Below are 19029 nucleotides of genomic sequence, written 5' to 3'. Positions count from 1 at the left end.
TGCATGGAGTCTGGCTTTGTTTTTAATTCCCAGTCATTGTTACAGGGCTTGTATAAAGAGTCTAACTTTGGCTTGAAGGAATGCTGCCTTCCAGTAGGTGGCACTGTGGAGGTGGTATTCTATCCTCCCTTATTTGCTAAGGCTACCTACACACGGACAAGCAGGATATTGTGAAATCCACCCAAAATCCTGCATGCTTTTTACATGGGGAATGTGAGGCATTTTCCTGTCAAACGCCTACTATCCCTACAGTAAAGTTATGATTCTCCAAAGCTGCTGATCGGCGAGTGTTTTCAATGGGAAACACTCATGCACTCAGCATTGTTTCTTGTGGGATTGAAAACGATGGGCGATGCGTTCCAAGGGAACGTCCAGAGATGGAACACATCACTCATGTATATAACCCCAGCCAAAAGAATGCGGCTCATATTTGTGCCTCACAGTGCAGAAATCTCACACGATTTTCATGACCATGTGGAAGCGGCCTGATAGTGCTTGTTCCTTAGCTGCTTTTAGCTCTGAGTAATATATAAATGGCAGGTAACCTAGTATGTTAGGTGGAAAAAAGACATCCATCCAGCTCAGCCAACTTCCCACAATGTTGATCCAGAGGAAGTTTAAGTACAAACAAAATCCCCGTATGTACTTACTTGCATATCCATTTTGCGCTCCTAACTGGAGGGTCGTTGATATTTTTGAACAGAAAATTAAAGTACTGCAGAAGTGCCACTGACCTTTTTAAAGGGAACCAGTCATGGCCTTTAGGCTGTCCTCCTCCTGTGCAGCATAAGGCCCCATTCACACGAGCTCGCAACACATGCCGAAGTAAGCCGCACAAAAAATCGCGGCAAATTGTACGTTTCCTTAGGAATCCATTGTTCTGATAAAGACTTTAAGAGCGTTAAAAAAACCACACCTAACAGGACATGCGGGCCCGAAATTCTGCAACCGAAATTCCCAGCAGCGCATAAAGAAAGGACCTGGAGTTTCCATAGACTCTCATGGAAGTTGGATAACACCCAACATCCAACTTCATCACTAATTAAACTCGGGACTTAATTAAGGGAAACTCCTGTTCACGCTATTTTTGCGCAGTTAGCAGCTAAGTTTGGCGCGCATTGTCTGCTCATTTGAACAAGGCCTAAAGAAGTGAGTGTCATGCTGATTTCAGTGGCGTTCCGCGCCCCCCCCCCCCCCTCACCCCCAATCCCCTGTTCCTCAAACTTGTTGCTTGCCAGGAGACATAAGAATAAGTTAGTCTTGCTTATTCATGTGATACTGTTAGCCCCGCCCACCCTATGTGATTGACAGCGTTCAATATGCAATATAATGGCCAGAAAACTGTTAATCACAGAGTGGGCGGGCCAACAGCAACCCATGAGTGAACTGGACTCTTAGTTGAGGTCCGTTTAGACAGAATGAGCGGTCAAGCAAATGATGCCTTGGAGCCCGTCCCAGTGATGCTTGCAATAGCGAGTACCGTTGGCATCATTCGCAGCGCTCTTCCCCCTTCCCGCCCGCCTCCATTCACAGCAAGCAGACAGTTGTTTAGGAGTGACTGACTGCTGTTTACACTGAAATGTCATTCTGTTTTCTGCATGCATACACAATTCTTACACAGTCTCTGCATGCATTTACACGGGATGAGTATCATTCATATTGCTGCGGGAAGTTGAATTATTTTGAAAGATAATCATTCTGTATAGAAGAGACATTAGAAGCTGCAGGAACAATCTGTAAGCCCTTTAAAAACAAAAAAAACCCACTGCACATTACCCCTTAAGGCTATTTCTCATACAGGCGATTGCAATTTTACCGCTAGAAGATTGTGGCTTTGTTCCAACAATTTTTTTTTTATAATAAAATAGAGAAGCTGTTGCATCGCTGCCGCCTGCGATTAAAAAAAACAAAAAAACAAAAAAAAAAACATGATTTTATCGCAAAAGTCAACAAGGCTTTATAATGTTATAAGTAGAGATGAGCGAACGTACTCGGATAAGCACTACTCGTCCGAGTAATGTGCTTTATCCGAGTATCGCTGTACTCGTGCTGAAAGATTCAGGACGCGCTGCGGAGCGGGGAGCTGCAGGGGAGAGCGGGGAGGAACGGAGGGGAGATCTTTCTCTCCTTCTCTCCCGCCCGCTCTGCCCCGCTCCCCGCTGCGACTCACCTGTCAGCAGCGGCAGCTCCCGAATCTTTCAGCACGAGTACAGCGGTACTCGGATAAGGCACATTACTCGGACGAGTAGTGCTTATCCGAGTACGTTCGCTCATCTCTAGTTATAAGCTCATCACCGAAAATGGCAAGCTCATGCGTTGCAATGAGATAAAAAGAAGGCTCTATGGGAGATTTCAGATAGATAGATATATAGATATATATATTTGCACATTTGCAGAAAGATGGAGCATGCTGCGATTCTTTTTTTTTTTTGTTTCTCCACATCTACAATGTCTTAACTCATCGAAATCATTGGTTTCATAATTGTGCATTTTTACCCACTCTTGCATTTATTTATTGAATCCACCCTTAGGGACAGACTGCTGAAACCAGTGACTATTACTTCCTTTTGCTGCCCTCGGCAATGACCAGCTAAGGCTGGATTTGCACGGGTGAGAAAATCGTGTGAAATTTGTGCTTTGCCAGACTCACAAATTTTAACCCCATTCTTTTGAATCTCATTCACATGAGCGATGTTTTCCTGCATGGCACCATGATGCGATGCAGGAAACAAGATGTGGCATGTTCTTTCTGCTGCATGCTCTTGTAGCGCCCATTGCTTCCAATGGGGCTGGCGGCAGCAGCTCACCACATACTAGGTGCTCACAATCCCTCCTATTGAAAACAAGGGGAGAAACTTGGCGACTCTCTGCCTTGCATCCCTGGAGAATTCACATGGTGGGGAGCGTGATTATGGGGTTGAGATTCACAGCCTCGTATCACGCTTGCCCCTGTGAAGTTGGCCTAAAAGAAATGACAGATTTACTTTACCCAATAAGGAATATATAGCGACCTATACCGATGTCCCCTAGTAAAGTATCCCTAAAAGCACAAACCTATCAGTCACCCATCAGTCAATAGTTATTCCTGGTTCCGCCCAGATAAATGGCAGCAGCCAGGATAATTGAAAACTGCATAACCCAATCAGTAATTATAGGAAGCTTACCTACCAAATCCAAGCATCACCGGGAGAGAGCATTGCTGATTTTACTGGTAGATCTCATTGGTTATTGCGTAGATCACCAAAGCCTTAAGCTAGATTCACACGGATGTATCTGCACTTCCAATACGCAGAGAATTGAACCCATTCGTTTACAGGCACATATTTTTCCTACACATCTCGGTTGCGCTAAAACCGCAGCATGCTCGATCTTCCTGCGGATTTGTGCACCAAAGGTCCCATAGAAGTCAATGTGGGGTGCAGAGATGTGTGGTACGCTGCGTAATTCCACTGGGGAAAAAAATGCATCCTAAACTCATTCGACTATATCTTTGATTGTAGCACATATGAACTTGCCTCGAGGCCACGAAAAGTATAGTAAATATGTGGCCATTACTTGTTCCGATTTCCATTTAAGTTTGTTGTCCTAATCATCTTGACCCAGAGGAGTAGAGAAACCTTTCTAAACCATTCCATTTGGGATCCTTCCCCTATAAAGGGATTTTCCTCAACATGGGTCACCTATATAAGAACTCTAGGGGGCAGCTGTCTGAGGCTGGCGCCACATGAACGGATCAGATTCCGCAAGCGGATTTCCACCGCAGGAGATCTGCGATTCATAGTAGGAATGAATTGTGAGTGGTTTTCTGCACACATGCACAGTGCATCGTCTGCGTGAAAAACGATCGCAAGCAGGTAATTGCATTAGAAAGTTGCCCAACCCCCTGGAAAAACCCTTTTATGAGAAGGGAACACCCAGATGATCGTCTCTTGAGCTTTTGTCGTGTTGAGAGCTGTTGAACAGTGTATCTCAACTCCAGTCCTCAGGACCCCCAACAGGTCATGTTTTCAAGATGGCCTATAGTAAGATCACTGGTAGCAATGTCTGAGGCACTGACAATAATTACATCATCTGTGCAATACTAAGGAAATCCTGAAGACATGGCCTGTTTTGGGGTCCTGAGGACTGGAGTTGAGAAACACTGCTCTAGAACCATGCCTCCAGAACGGGACACTGCTCGCTGTGTGTGTGTGTGTGGTTTTTTTTTTTTTCCTCCGTTTGCAGTCCCAGTTCTCAGGAAAGTCCTGCATGAGAACAATGAATCTGTCCATATCGCATTCCCTGGCTTCTGCAATGGACAGTGGTGTGTGCAGCTCTGAAAAACTCCGTTCTGCACTCTTTCCTTGCATTCCTGCTTCCTTTTATTCATTTTGTTATCAGGTCTCCTAGCAACCTGCGAACCATCCGCCTACAACTCTGCGCCTATCCGCAATATAATTGCGGATTCACCATGATTCGAACTCTTCTATAGAGATCAATAGAGCCTATCCATATGGAATCCACGCTACAATAGAACATGCTGGGATTTTTATTCCACTCGTGGAAATCGCACATCATGGCTGATCGAAGCTGCGGAAGTTAATGCTTTACAATGGACGAATATTACTCTGTATCGTCCATCCGGGTGCCGATTGCGAATTCCGCAATTCAAATCCGTTCGTGTGCCACCAGCATAAAGTGGTCACTTCACTGCATACCAGGCACAGCGCTGTGTGTTCATTAGTGGCTGTGCCTGGTATAGTAGCTCAGTTTCATTCACTTGAATGGGACTGATTAATGTGATCTCACTGATCCGAGAAGAGGCCTCACCTGAGTGCTACAGCCTCCATAATAATCTGATCAGTGGGGGTCTCAAGTGGCAGAACCAAGGGCATACATACCATAAAAGCAGACCGTGCAACTGATACAGGGCCCTTGGAGAGAGGGGGCCCCAGCTGTGATTGCCCCATCCCTTTTTCGACTCAATAGTAAGACCATGTGCAGGACAATCGGATGGGGAATTGTCTCAAGGGTCATTTCAAAGGGCATGGAATGGGAAACAAACACTAGGCCCAGCTGTCCTGGATGGCAGAACTTGACGCCATAATGGAGGGCCAATCCCTTCTATATACGCTTGTGTGGAACACCACCGAACTAATATTAAGAGAGAGATGCATACATATTGATATATATGATGATTTCTTTTTAATTGATGCACTCCATTAGATTGATCAGTCGGGGTCCCAGGGGATGAAAAATGCTCCCCACTAAATATATATTGATGGTCATCAACTGAAAATATGCCCACCCCCTCCTAAAAAAACAAAACAAAAACCCTCCAATGACTTATGCACATCAATCATGATATTCTCTCCTGGGGTTTGCCTGATATACACTATTAATTGCGCTGTCAAGATTTCCTTTTTCATTAAAATGAACAAAATTGATCTTTTGATGTACTTTTTTTTATTATTCTTTAAACAATCTCTAACTTTTGCTTTTTAGATTTTGTTGATCCTAATGACAATTGGATGAAAAGTGTTGAAAAGCACAAAGATGCCTTGAAGAACAGAGATGAAAGCGCCATACTGCATGAATTGGAAGCCGTTAAAGTTAAGAATGAGAATTATGAAGTTCAAACGGCGGAACTCACTCAGTCTGTCGTCGAATTAGAAGAAAAGCTTGCTGGGTACGAAGAGAGATTGAATGAGTTGGAATCAAAAAATAAAAGCCTGGTCTCTGAAATGCAAATTCAAAAAGACCTCATACTCAGCATGGAAGGGACTATTCAACTATTAAAGCAGGAGGTATCTCAGAACCAATTAAACATTGCCAATAAGGTTGCTCAGATCAAATCTATTCAAAGTACATTGGATGACTTTGGGAAGACTGATCCTAGTCAAGACTCGGGCAGGGTGGAGTTTTTTACTCTAACTGATATAATAGAAGAGTCAACCAATACGAACCTTGGTCAAAGTCAAGGTGGCAAAATGGCATCCGAGCGAGAGAGTGCATTTTATAATGCCATAGACGGTCTCTGGAAAAAATGCCAAGACGTTCTTCAAGAATCCTCTAAAAAAAACAAACAGATGCTGCAGCTGGAAAGACAACTCCATGACCTGAAATGCGAGATGGCCATGATTCAAAATGTAAGCCAGAGCAAGATGTCCTCCCAAGACTCTGTTCTCAAGGAAACAGAGGAACTTATTGTCCAACTTCGAGAACAATTGTCAGAAACAACCAAGCGTTTGGAGAGCCTTAAAATGCAAGAAATTGACTATAAGAATCAGTTATTATCAAGTAGCCAACAGATAAAGGACCTGAGACTCCTTGTGGATTCTTACAAAGAGAAATCTGAAAAGCTTAGCCGCCTGGAAGAAGAGAGTAAAGGAAAATCTGTTGCTATTGAGACACTGGAGAAACGCTTGGCAGAACTCCAGACGGAACACATGGGTTGTGAAAAGAACCAGAAGAAATTAAATGATGAGAAGATTGAATTAGAACAAAAGATTAAAGTAGTGCAGGAAGAACGTACAGCTGCTGAAACTGCTAAGAACGAGAGGGAACAGCAAGTTAAAGAGTCGGTAGGAGAGATGGAACTGTAAGTGTCAAGGTTGTTTGAATGGCATCCGTAGTCTAGGGGAGGGATTTAAGTCCTAGCCAAAGCTTGTCTTCATTGTTGTAAATTAAGTATTGATTTGGGAAGTCTTACGGAGTTTTCTCATTCATAGCATTGGACATTGTATCAGAAGCCAGACTTTGAATGAGACCAGAAATGTATGTTTTATGTAACAGTGACAGATTTCTCTGCTGATGAACTGCTCCACGCCAGCTGGTATCTGTCTTACGCCGCCTGCAGACGGCCGGGTCGAATCCCGCAGCAAGAATTCTTGCAGCGGGACCCGACCCCCTGCAGAGAGCAGCGCATCACTCACCTGCTCCCGCGGCCCCGAATCTTTCATGTGCCAGCTGCCGGGCAGCCGGCGCATGCGCAGACCGGAGCTGACGGCCGGAGAGTGACATAGAGCATGCTGCGATTTGTTTTCTGCGCGTGATTTCGCGCAGACAAATTGCGGCCATCTGCATAGGATTGCGTATTGTAATGCAATGCTATGCAGTCGTGTATGGGCGGATAATCTGCGGGGAGACCCGCCATGGAATTTCCGCCTGTGTACAAGGGGGCCTTATGCAGAATATACTCTTAATTGTTTGTTTTTCTTTTGATTTTTTTTTTTTCTTCTTCTATTGGGGCTTTAAGGTTAAAGAAGGAACTTTTACAAAAAGATAACCAGTTGAAAACGGTACAGCTGGACCTTCAGAGGAAAGAGGAGGACTACACGGAGTTAAAGGATAAATTAGCCGATGCAAAAAAGCAAATGCAGCAGGTGGAAAAAGAGGTCAGTGGCTTTAAGTTGCATGTAAAGTAGTAAATCAGTTTCAGTAAGGCCGGGTTCACATCACCGTATGTTTACAGCGTATTACATGGGCTCTGTACACCCGTGTGGTACACGGTAACTCGCAGGCAATCCATGGCATTGCCTTATGCGGTTCCGCTCACATTAGCGCATCGGAATTGAATGGTAAGCAAGCGCAAAAAAAGGACACAGTATATTTTACTGCAAATATATGCAAGATACAGCCCATGCTCTCTATGGATGCGCGTGTAGGTGTCGGGGGTATACCCATCATCGCTAAGTGATGGCGCAGGAAATATAAAGACACCAAAAAAAAACCGGTGTACTGTACATGATCACGTGTGAGTATGTGGTCATGTGCAGTACAATTTTGCCCCCGTGTGCATTCTTCAAATTGCAACTTTTTAATTTAACAAGTTTTCTTCTCAGTTCAGGCCCTAAAACACAGCTTTAAAGGACACTTGTCAGATGGAACATGCTGTTTAAGCTGCAAGTATCATGTTATAGAACAGGAGGAGCTGAGCTGATTGATAACAGGATTTTTGGTATAACTTACCGTAAAACTTGGGTTGTCAGGAGTACCAGCATAGAGCTAGGGCGACCGAAGAATGCCGCCTGAGAGAGGAAATCTTGCCAAGTCAGACAGAGCGCACTGGTGACAGGCGCAATCCTTGAGACGAGCCGCAATCGATAAGTGTAAACCAAAGTCTTGATTTACGTGGATCTGGATACCACATCCAGTGAGGTAATATGCGACATGTTGATAACAATCTTCTCCTGATGACAAAAAACGACTAACAAAAAGTCTGAGAGACGAGTAGCCAAGCCGATCTAGACGATAATTCAGGGTTTTAAACAAATTCCACTGTAACACCTTCAGTACAAATAAGTGTCCAGAAAAGAGCTGGGATGGCACCAGCGGCAAAGGAGATGAAACTTCAGAGAGCTGGGGCCTTCTGGCTGTCGACCTACTTGAACGGCAGGTTCCACAGAAATCCAGACTGTAAACACAGCCTTCATAGTCCCACCAATGCCGAAGGAAGCGGAATGATTCCAGGCGCCAAAAAAGAAAAGTGTCCGGTCGGAATCCCATGTTGACCATTGCTGGCAAGCTTGTGGGGAGAGTTGCTGGTTTTCCCTGGTTGACTGTGTTGAAGAAGTCATATATGCAGCTGACTGCCACCAGAATGTGGGGTACCTAGAATACTGGCACAAGGCCGCACAGTTAAAGTGCGGCATAACCCTGTTGCTGCGCATCCATACGCGACATCAGTTATCTTCTAAGCTGTAGGTGAAAGGGACTTGCGCCAAGAGATCCTTCAGTTCATCTCAGCTAGGCAGGCAGTCGTTAAATGATAGCTCCGATGTCGAAGAGTTAGTAGGAAGCATCCCAGGCGGACACGTTTGATCAACAGCTACCATAGAGGATGGGAGATGAAGACAAATGGCTCAAAAATACCATTACTATCAGCCCTCTGAAACTGCGACAATGGCTACAGCTTCCACCCTCCGCATGAAACCTATGGGTTTTCGAAGAAGGCTAGCCTTGAAAATGGCGACCCTCTGGGTTGTGTCATTGCAACCGCATGATTCTAACTAGGCACAAGAAATTTTGGCATTATGGCAAGATTACACAAGTATGTGCATTTCGCTGGTCCCTTTGCGTTAACATCAGGAGTAGGGAGGGACGAGCACTAAGAATTGAAAACTTTGTAAGTGTATACCATTTCATGATCTCCTGCAAGCAATAATACAGGAGGAAATAGTGCAGGAGGATTGCAGCGAGCTTTTGGAGCCGCCTGAAGTAAACGCTTTATCTGCCGGACAATGCTCTATAAGGCGGGGTCTAAAAACTGAACCAGACATGTTATATAGCGCAAAAAAGAAAACCTCTGACCACCAGCGGCTCTGTCATACTGGTTGCAGAGGGCCTGCGCCAAACGAGAGGACCTTGAAAAATGGCATTTGTGTCCCGAGATGTTAACACCAGGGACCATAACAGAACAGAGTCCATGAATGCCTGAGACAGCTAAGCTAAGAGGCTGCCCAGTAAAAACTTTTCTGACGCAATTCACGCATCTGAAAGAACGCGTGACTGCCATACAGAGCGAATTGACTTTTGCCAAATGGGACACTATGGGATGCATGACCTTGCAACTGTTCTGTATAGTGAAGCAGTTTGCGGACAGGCTCCAATGTTGGCCCAGAACTTCCCACATTGTACTTGCATAGGCAGGTTCCAAGGAGACTGCTCTAGGAGCGTAGTCGAAGAGTGCTTTGAGTTTACAGGGTACTGCTTACGGCAACAGTCCGGCCATACAAATAGCGGAGGATATGGGTCCCAGTCCGCTGCCAAGGCAGGGTCAGCAGGGAATATTGTTGCACAGGTAGCTTTCTTGTATCGCAGAAGTCAGGAGTGACCCACGTCCACATGTATACTTCTGACTAAACTAGCAGTCCAGTCCTCCTAGAGTGCACTAGATACCATATGGTTCTGAGACCGCCTTGAGTGGGATTGGACCATTAGTGATTCAGTATCTCGTAGAGCTGACTGGATGGGTGCCCGTAGACTGATCTACTGTCCCAATGCTCCCTGTTGTAGGATGGCCCCCCAGACTTACCCTAGACTTTGATGTCTGTAAAACGAGAGATTCTCTGATTGGACGTCAGTCTCGTATTATGGAGAGAGCCCACATAGTATGGGCGAAGTGGTGGTGGAGGGGAAGGACACGCTGTGCATGCAGTGGACATGCAGCCTCCATAGCATAGTCCCAACCCCTACGGGGCAGTGATTGTCACTGGCAACTTTGCGACACATAGGTCGTATCACCATACAACGGTCACCTCTTGGCCACAGTACCTGCCACTTAGAACCCTGCGCATGCGGAACACTGCGTTCCGGCTGGTGGCAAACACATTCTGCATAGTAGTCATTGACTGCGAATATACACAACCTGCCATATGCAACACACAAGCTGCTATAACATAGGATGCACGGTGGTAGAATGCATCAAGCGCTCATTATGCAAATGCTGCGTGGCTGCAGATATCACAGGTCGTGGTGGTGGCCATAGCCACATGCCGCGCTATACCTACATGGCACGTGGGGGCTATTCAGACATGGCACGTGGCGGCAATGCAATCCGCTAGGCGGCCATATAAACATTTGCCACGCGGCAGCAGCTTTAGTAAGAAGCCGCCCTGTGGCAACGACTATGTAAACCTACATCCCGGCCGGTAACTATCTACTGCACAAGGGCATGATCGTGCCACCTTTTCTCCTGTGGGTCGGGCGTAACAGCATGGCACAGACACCGTACTGTTCACCCTTCCCGTTGGAGGCCAGGGAGAGACCTGCCTCTCCGTATTTCCACAATCTATGTCTTTTCCTGAAGACCAACACTAAACACATTTGCCTCTTGCAAACATTGAACTAGCTTGGTGCTTGCAGGAGGGGTATAGCCAGTAGGAGGAGTTAACACTTTTATTCTTGGTGTCAACTCCTATTGGCAAAAGCTATACCCACGGTCAAAGCGGTGTCCCCCAATGATAGATGAGAAATATAGTTTTGTAGGGAAAGATTGAATATAACTTATTTAATTATTTGCTCATTCAGCACTTAGTGGTCCAGTAGGTGGTCTTATCAGTGATTGACAGCTATCTGTATGTGACTGTTCATACAGAAATAGCTGTCGATCACTAATGGAACCGCCCACTGGACCACTAAGTGCTGAATGAGCAGAGAATGAAATGAATATATAACAAGTAACAGTGGATCTTCCTCCACAAAACTGTATAACAATGTCGGTCTGCTCGGCTCCTCCTGCTCTATAACATAATGCAGTTTGGACAGCATGTTCCAGCTAACAGGTTCCCTTTAATTGCTTGCTACCGTTAGAATAAGGACTAGAGCTTAGCTTTAAATTGATACCAGGTTTGATTATCTCTGTACAGTATTGTACACAGTTCTTGTTGAAGTCAGGCAGCAGCAGGAAAAACTTTACTTGCTGGGGTGATACGTTATGGGTGTGTGTATTGACTATTGAATAAATATATGGTGATTATTAGTCAGTAAACTTACAAGAGTTCTCTGGGATTTAGATATCGATCACCTATCCTCAGGATAGGTCATATATATCAGATCGGTGGGAGTCGGACACTCAGGTGAGCGCTGCGGCCTCTTCCCTGGCATATGACGTCATGTTCATCTGTCACATGGACTGAGTTGCTATTCCAAGCACAGACAGTATACAATATACTACACTATGCCTGGTGGTAATAATCTTTGTGGTGCCAACATATTACTCAGCGCTTATAAGACAGGTGGAACACAAACAAAAATATAAAGATACAAAAACCACAGTTACACGTAGTAATCGATTGATGGAAACAAAAGGGGTGAGGGTCCTGCTCCAATGAGCTTACATACTACAAATAATGGGGTGATACAGAAGGTAAAGGGCTGGAGATGTGCAGGGTAGGGAGTGTAGGATGCTATACACACAGACAATGGCCAGACTTAAGCTGTGTGATGGCTGAATCGGTATGACTGCAGGGGGCGGTTGATGGCGGCTAGCAGAGATTGCAGTCAGTAGGGCAGGGAACATGTTATCAGGCAGAGTAAAGAGGGGTTTGGTTTAGGAGATGTGGTATGCCTCCCAGAAGAGATGCGTTTTTAGAGCACGCCTGAAGTTTTGTGTGTCAGGGATTGCTTGGATTATTTTAGGTAGCATGTTCCAGAGGACTGGTGCGGCTCTAGAGAAGTCTTCAAGGCTGGAATGAGAGTGGAGGGCGCAGGCTGAGTAGTGGATTGAGATGAGGAAAACAATGTAGAGCGGTGCTATGGAGAACATGATGGATGAAGGTAGAGAGTTTGAATTGAATTCTGTATTTAACGGGCAGCCAGTGCATTGACTGGCACAGGGCAGAGGCATCCGAGTAGTGGCTGGACAAGAAGATGAAGCCTGGCTGCTTCATTCAGGATGGATGGGAGGAGGAAGAGTCTGGCACGGGGAAGGCCAATCAGTAGTGAGTTGCAATAATCGAGCCAAGAGTGGATGACGGCAGCAGTAAGCCTTTTTAGCGTGTCCATGGTGAGAAAAGGGCAGATTCTTGAGATGTTCTTGAGGTGCAGCTGACATGTTCGGGCCCGAGATTGCATATAGAGGGTTTAAGGTGAGATCGGAGTCGAATATGATCCCAAGGCAGCGGGCATGCTGTTTGGGAGTTATGGTGGTGCCACACACTAAGATGGAGATGTCAGGATGAGGTCGGTTAGTAGAGGGCGGAAACAGGAGAAGGTCCGTTTTCGAGAGGTTGAGTTTTAGGAAGAGAGGACAGCAGACAGACAGTCGGTGGCGTTCTGGAGGAACGGCGTGGTGAGGTCACGGGAAGAGGTGTATAACTTGGTGTCATCAGCATAGAGATGGTACTGAAAGCTAAATCTACTGATGGTTTGTAATACAGTCAAGTGGTTGAATATAGCAAAAAAAACGTAATCAAATCTGAAATGTCTTCCAGATTTCTGCAATGCGTGAAGAGAAAAAGAGCCTAACTAACAAAATTAATGAGTACGAGAAGATGAAGAAGCAAATGTCTTGTGAGATAGAAGTAAAACAGAGGACAATTCAGCAACTTAGCAAGGTTATTCTCAAGCTTTGGCCGCAGGCTACACCTGTTTGGCACTGCAGTTACTTTGATTCAAAAGTTCTTATGTGTACTGTGTGTAATACCTCTAACCTGCCAACAGGCTGTCTCTCTATAAAGTAATTGGCCAGTGTGACCGTCACTTTGCATATGATGAAGGTAGTAATATATTTAACCCTTGCAATGCTTCCCATCAGTAATTATGGTGACTATTGTCACTGTGACTCCTGACTACTTCTTCCTGCAGTGGTAATATAGAAGAAGACATAGTTTGCAATGTGTAAGTAAATGGAGTGCTCAAACACAGGTGGTGACATCACTCACTAGTTTCTACCTGCCTGTCCGCTTCTGAGGTTAAGAACAGCGTGGGACTGAAGGAGAGATGCGTGCGGATATATTTTTTTTAACCCCATGAATGTTTTGTATACCCCATGGGGACTGGCCATTCACTCAAAAATTTTGATAGATTCCAATGAGGCTTTCTGACAGATTGAAAGGGTATTCCCATTTTATAGTTAAGATCTTTTGTCTTTTATCTTTAGGATGCATTGGGCACCAGCTGTGCCTCCTCAGGGGTCCCAGAGGATGGGCCCCCACCAATTATAAAGTGATGTTGTATAGCCATAAAATATGTAAATCCCCAATTAAAAGAGAACATTTCTAAAGTTTTGCAAGCAAGGAAAATCAGCAAAATTGCTCTATACACGACCAATGTTGGCCTTGCTTGACAGCCAACACCCGCCCAAAACAGACTCTGTTGGAAATAACTCTGATTGTGGCTGTTAAGCTTTTAAGTGCTCTGTCCATTTTGATAGCAGCAATTAAATGTAGTGAACAGGCTTGTGATGTCTCTAAAAGCCACCTTTCTGAAGGCCCCCAGGGTTGTCATGAATGATTACCTACTAAGATGTGCCTGATTCCCTTCTTCATAGGATGCTGATTAAAATGCACTATAATGCAATATTATAGTATTGCATTACTGTGCAATTTCCCATAGGGAGACCATGGACACCTGAGATACGCGAGTAGCTGGGAGGGTTAAGTGATGGCTTGTCACGGCGGCACTTACCAAACTTTCCCGGAGGGATACACGCAGTCAAGGCCAGAGTATTACTGCAGGCCACTGTAGACACCCCTATGATAGGGAATGCCAATGACACAGGAAAAATGGGGGTTGTAGTTGTCGCGGGTGACGCCACCGTTCCTACGCACCGGAATGACCTTCGGCGGAAAATAAACACGGACAGAGACAGTCTTTGAGTACCACGGGTCCTTAGGAACGGTTAGGGCCCGGCATAAACTTTTACTTGCAAACTTGAACAGACTGCAAAAAGCACTTCATTTTAAGACCTTACAGTGCAGGAAAATGACTCTCAAATGTAGTAAAGATTTTTTCTCTTTCAGTACCTCCACCTCGACTTAGAGATGCGTGGGTGTGACAATTAAAGGGCCACAAAGGAAAATTAGAGAGAGGTAGTACCTCTGCACTGGCCTTGTCCGAAGAATTACTTACAATTGCTCTCTCACTATGGGGAACTCACTCCACTCACATCCAGAATTCAGATATTACGGGAAATCTCTCCTCCTCTTCCATCTTCACCACAAGGAAGCTGAAGGTGCTTCCATGTGGCTCTGTGTTAGGTGAAACTCCGGTAGCAGACAAAATGGAATACCCCTTCCCGCTCTCAATCACCCCTATTTATACCTTCTCTCATACCACGTAACATGACAGATGTGATAAATTTACATGCAGACTTGCATTTTATTAAAGTTAACCTCTCAAGCGCCGCAGTTATGCAACACACACACTGGAAATGACAAGACATATTTTTCATAGTGCATCCACATGAAACAAACATGTATGACATTGGTATTAGTGTATCTTGACGACACTGGAAGCTAGGGGTTTTACAGGAGGAATGCCCCTGACACACCCCTAGCTCCCGATAGGGCCAAGGGTGTAAGGTCCTGGTAGCACAGTGTGCCTACATGTCTCATTTCTCTGCAGCGTAATGCCTTACATTATAAGCTTGAAATGCTGCCATGTTAGTAGTGTAACATGGCAGCATTACCATGTAATAATGTAAGGCTAAAAATAAAACTTACCTTTACCCTAAGGTCCCCCGCTCACAGGTGCCGTCCTCACTGCTACTGGTCCGCTGCCTGCACTCTCACCTCCGTGTTGGACGCTCCCCCACTCACTGCTGCCGCCCCCAGCTGTTGTGCTCCGCCGCCAGCACTGTGAGATTTCTTGCAGTCGCTCCATCGGTGACAGCTGCGGCCATGAGCGCTTGTGGTCCGCATCAGGTGGGGGTGGAACGTGTCCGGTGTATGCTCCTCCACTCTGCGGGTGACGCATAGCACTCTGTTTCCCACCGATCATCTGGCCTCCCTGCAGCCACTGCTATGTCAACGTGACATCAGGTGGGGGTTACCTCTTCTGAAGCGCCGCTGGACAAATCGCTTCGGCACTGTTTTGCTGCAGTGCTAGTCCAGTCAGGCGGGTAGTGCCTTGTGCCTCGGACGGCAGGCAGTGAGTTTGCACCACGGCCCGCTGGAAGTATTCTGTAACTTGTGGTGGGCTTCCAGGACCTATTTGGCTGCCTGCTGTGCAGCCAATCAAGTACAGGGGGCGTCACCCCCTGTCAATCTTGAGTTCCTGGTGGCGTCAAGATACACTAATACATATGCCATTTATAGAGGGGACCAGGATAATGTACTGGGCCACTACAACTGTATAAGCAGTCAAACTATCACAAGTTCAAGTCCCTCAAAGGGACTAGATAGGTAAAAGAAAAAAAATTGTAATTATTAGAGTAAAGATTAAGAGTTAAAAAAAAAAACATTTTCCACTCATCACATTAAAAGAAAAGTTGGTATCTGCATCTGAAAATGTCCAATTTATTAAAATATCACATTAATTCCCCACAGTGAACCCTATCAGTAGAAAAATAAGCAATGTGAGAGGGGGTTAATATACCGTGTCTGCTTAAGGGTACCCTTAGCTGACTCTTGAAATTCCATTCATAGAGCAATGTACAACCTTTTAGTTCGTCCCCAGTGAGAGCAGAACAACTGAAATGCCAATCATGGGTCATATAAAGCAGTGGAATAGAATATCACAGTGCTGGAGGTTACAATAACATTTTCACACATTGTTTACAGAGTTCGTTTATTACTAGAGCATCCACTAGAGTCACGTTGGGTAACCATTCTGACATGAAATTGCATTGTATGTACTGATCAGTTTTGATTTATGTTCTTATAAAGGTTACTGCAGAACGACGGATATTTAGAGATTGCTTTGTATTTTTATAGGAACACCGCAATAATGAGAAAGCTGATAACACTGCGCAGCTTTACCAGAAGACTTGTCAAGGTAATACGCTTTATATCTTACCTTCACATCTCATGACCTACTTTTAAAGAACACATGTTCATTAGATTTTTAGCCTACAGTCTTACAGATTAAATGATTTTTACTACACTCTGAAAGTACATTAAATGTAAAACTGTTATCAGATAGTGACATATATGGGGAATAGTTTTTCAAAACAGTCTGGTTCTCTTGCCTATAGCTGCTAGAGATCCCACGCTCACCTCTCCATAGACACCTATAGGCAGCATGTAATCTGATCCCTCAATGAGCTGATAATTCCCCTCCACTTCCAAGACATAGTTTAGCAGTACAGTAGAACCTCAACTAATGTCATTAATCCATCTGGAAGCAATAAACTTTAGTAGAAATCAATGTTAGATAAGGGCATTATTTCCATAGGAATTAATGTATATCCAATTAATTGGTTCTAGATGTTCCAAAAAACACACCATACCCCATTTAATAGAGAATAACTCTGGTCTTTAATACCAAAAACAATAACAATACTGAATGAATATAAAACACAACTGTAAAGAATAAATTAACATTTAACAGGTTTTAGCATACAGTGCTTTGACATAGGACTGCAGAGACATTATTATAGCAGTACATATCACTGTGTTATCTGTGCTTTGACATAGGACTGCAGTATTTACTTGCAAAAGTTTCTTTTGCAGTACAGTGGGGATTCAGGAGGCAGGCAGCGTTCAGCCGGCACTTTGGGGATTCAGCTGCTGTACTGTGTCAGGAGACAGGCAGACACAGCAACGTTCAGCCGGCACTGTGGAGAGGGGAGGGGAAGGAGTAGGCGCACGCTGGTGCAGGAGAAGCAGGAAGTGACCGGCATCAGCTGCACGCCGGCTCACTGAGCAGCGCCCAGGATCATGGAGTGGTCGGCGCCCTTATCTGAGGAATGCAACTTTATTTGAGGGACCGCCACTGCCTGACACTTCGACTTAAGTTGAAAACAGTGTTACTTAAGAGCAATGCTACTCAAGGGTTTACTGTATTTCAGAGTGAGCAAGGAGTGTGAGGGAGGGGATGAGCTTGATAAGTAAGGAAGGGAGGCTTTTTCTGGGCTAGAATTTTAATATAGACATTCTTATCAGCATCTGTACTTCGTCCACTCGTCACCTGATCCTGAGTTAATAGGGCAGCATTCAAATGGGCCAAAAAAATATGCCAAGGCATTCTATCTGGTGCACCAAAGGCGGAGGAGTTAAGTGAGCTGACCCTTGTGGCTAAAGTGTTGGTCCACAGACCTCCCCTCCAAAAAGTTTCTCACTGGCCTGCCCTTTACAAGAATGCAACTCTTCAGCAGCCACCTAGACAAAATGATTTCTGAGGCGACATACGGCAATATAGGTCCGACCGCTAGCACAATGCTAAGAAGAGGCCTGCTTTTCGTTCCTTTCATCGCTCTACCCCACAGCTTTCGGAGTTGCATCATTCCCCACAGGACTGCAAAAATTTAGCTTCCTCCAAACCACACTCTTCCTGGCAACCTTATCCTTAAGCAACCAAGCCCTTCTTGACTAAGTCCTCCTCAGCATGAAGGGCAACCCCCACTCCGGTCATCCAGGCTGAGGGGGCCTCTTCTGCTATTCAGGAATGTGTGATTTGCTCACATCCAAGATTCCTGGGTGCATGTGATCATCTCTTCTGGATACACATTAGATTTTCATTCTATCTCCCCAGAGCCCTTTTTTTTTTGCTTATCACCACCGTTTGATCTGACCAGACTATTCCAATATCTACGACCCATTCAAGATTTACTTGACTAAGGTGACATTGTCTTTGTTCCTTTGTATAAACATTTTACCAAATTTTATTCCAACATGTTCGTTGTTCCCGAAAAGGACAAATTGGTTCTCCCAGTCCTAGACCTGAAGTTTGTCAACCGCTATGTCAAAATACGTAATTTTCATATGGAATCCATCTGAATGGTGATTCCTTCTATAGATCAAGGTGAATGTCTATCATTGATAGACATCAAGGACACCTAACTCCACATCCTGATTTGCCAGTCCCACTAGCATTTTATTTGGTTTGCAGTCCAGTCAAATCATTTGCAATTCTTTGTCTTGCCAATCAGTCTATCAACAGCTTATGTGGCGCTTCCTCATTTCCAGGGGATCGTGGCGATCCCTTTTCTAAACACAATACTGATCAAGGCTCCAACCCACAGGGCCAGCCAGGAGAGCCTCAAGACAGCGCTGGATAGTCTGACATTTTGGGTAGAGCATTAATTGTCCAAAGTCCTCAGCAGATCATCTTTCTGACCTTTTCTTCGATATGGTTCAGGCTAAGGTACAACTCCCAAGAGACAAGTTTACACTTCACAGAAAGCGGACGCTTTGCTGGAGGTCACAAACTCCCGTCTCCATTGACCAAGTGCTAAGGCTGATGGTAGCCATGTTCAAGGCAGTCTCGTATGTGGAATTCTACACTTGTCTACTACATTGAGCCATCCTAGCCAGCTGGAACAGATCACGAACGTCCCTGCATCGGCCCTTGATCCTACCTCAGTCAGTCCGTTGTTACCTCCTCTGGTGGCTGACATCATTCAACCTCTTTCTTTTTCCCCCGCCATCGAGGCAATGACACCGC

The 19029-nt window shown here is 45.1% G+C and overlaps 1 protein-coding gene across 2 annotated transcripts in view; it reads left to right on the top strand.

The window, feature by feature from the left end:
- Positions 1 to 19029, top strand: part of KIF20B (kinesin family member 20B) — a 106212-nt gene that overhangs the window by 56251 nt on the left and 30932 nt on the right. Inside the window, exons 20-23 of one of the 2 annotated variants that reach the window (XM_066600723.1) lie at positions 5485 to 6580; positions 7238 to 7376; positions 12915 to 13037; positions 16359 to 16419. In XM_066600723.1, coding sequence (XP_066456820.1) covers positions 5485 to 6580; positions 7238 to 7376; positions 12915 to 13037; positions 16359 to 16419 — 1419 coding nt within the window. The remainder of the gene's footprint in view (positions 1 to 5484; positions 6581 to 7237; positions 7377 to 12914; positions 13038 to 16358; positions 16420 to 19029) is intronic. The other variant, XM_066600724.1, reaches the window with a different exon arrangement.

Source organism: Eleutherodactylus coqui, chromosome 4, assembly GCF_035609145.1.
Source record: "Eleutherodactylus coqui strain aEleCoq1 chromosome 4, aEleCoq1.hap1, whole genome shotgun sequence".
In the NCBI taxonomy this organism is placed as follows: Eukaryota; Metazoa; Chordata; class Amphibia; order Anura; family Eleutherodactylidae; genus Eleutherodactylus; species Eleutherodactylus coqui.
The sequence above is the reverse complement of the archived record's forward strand: the minus strand, read 5'-3'. Positions and strand labels throughout refer to the sequence as shown.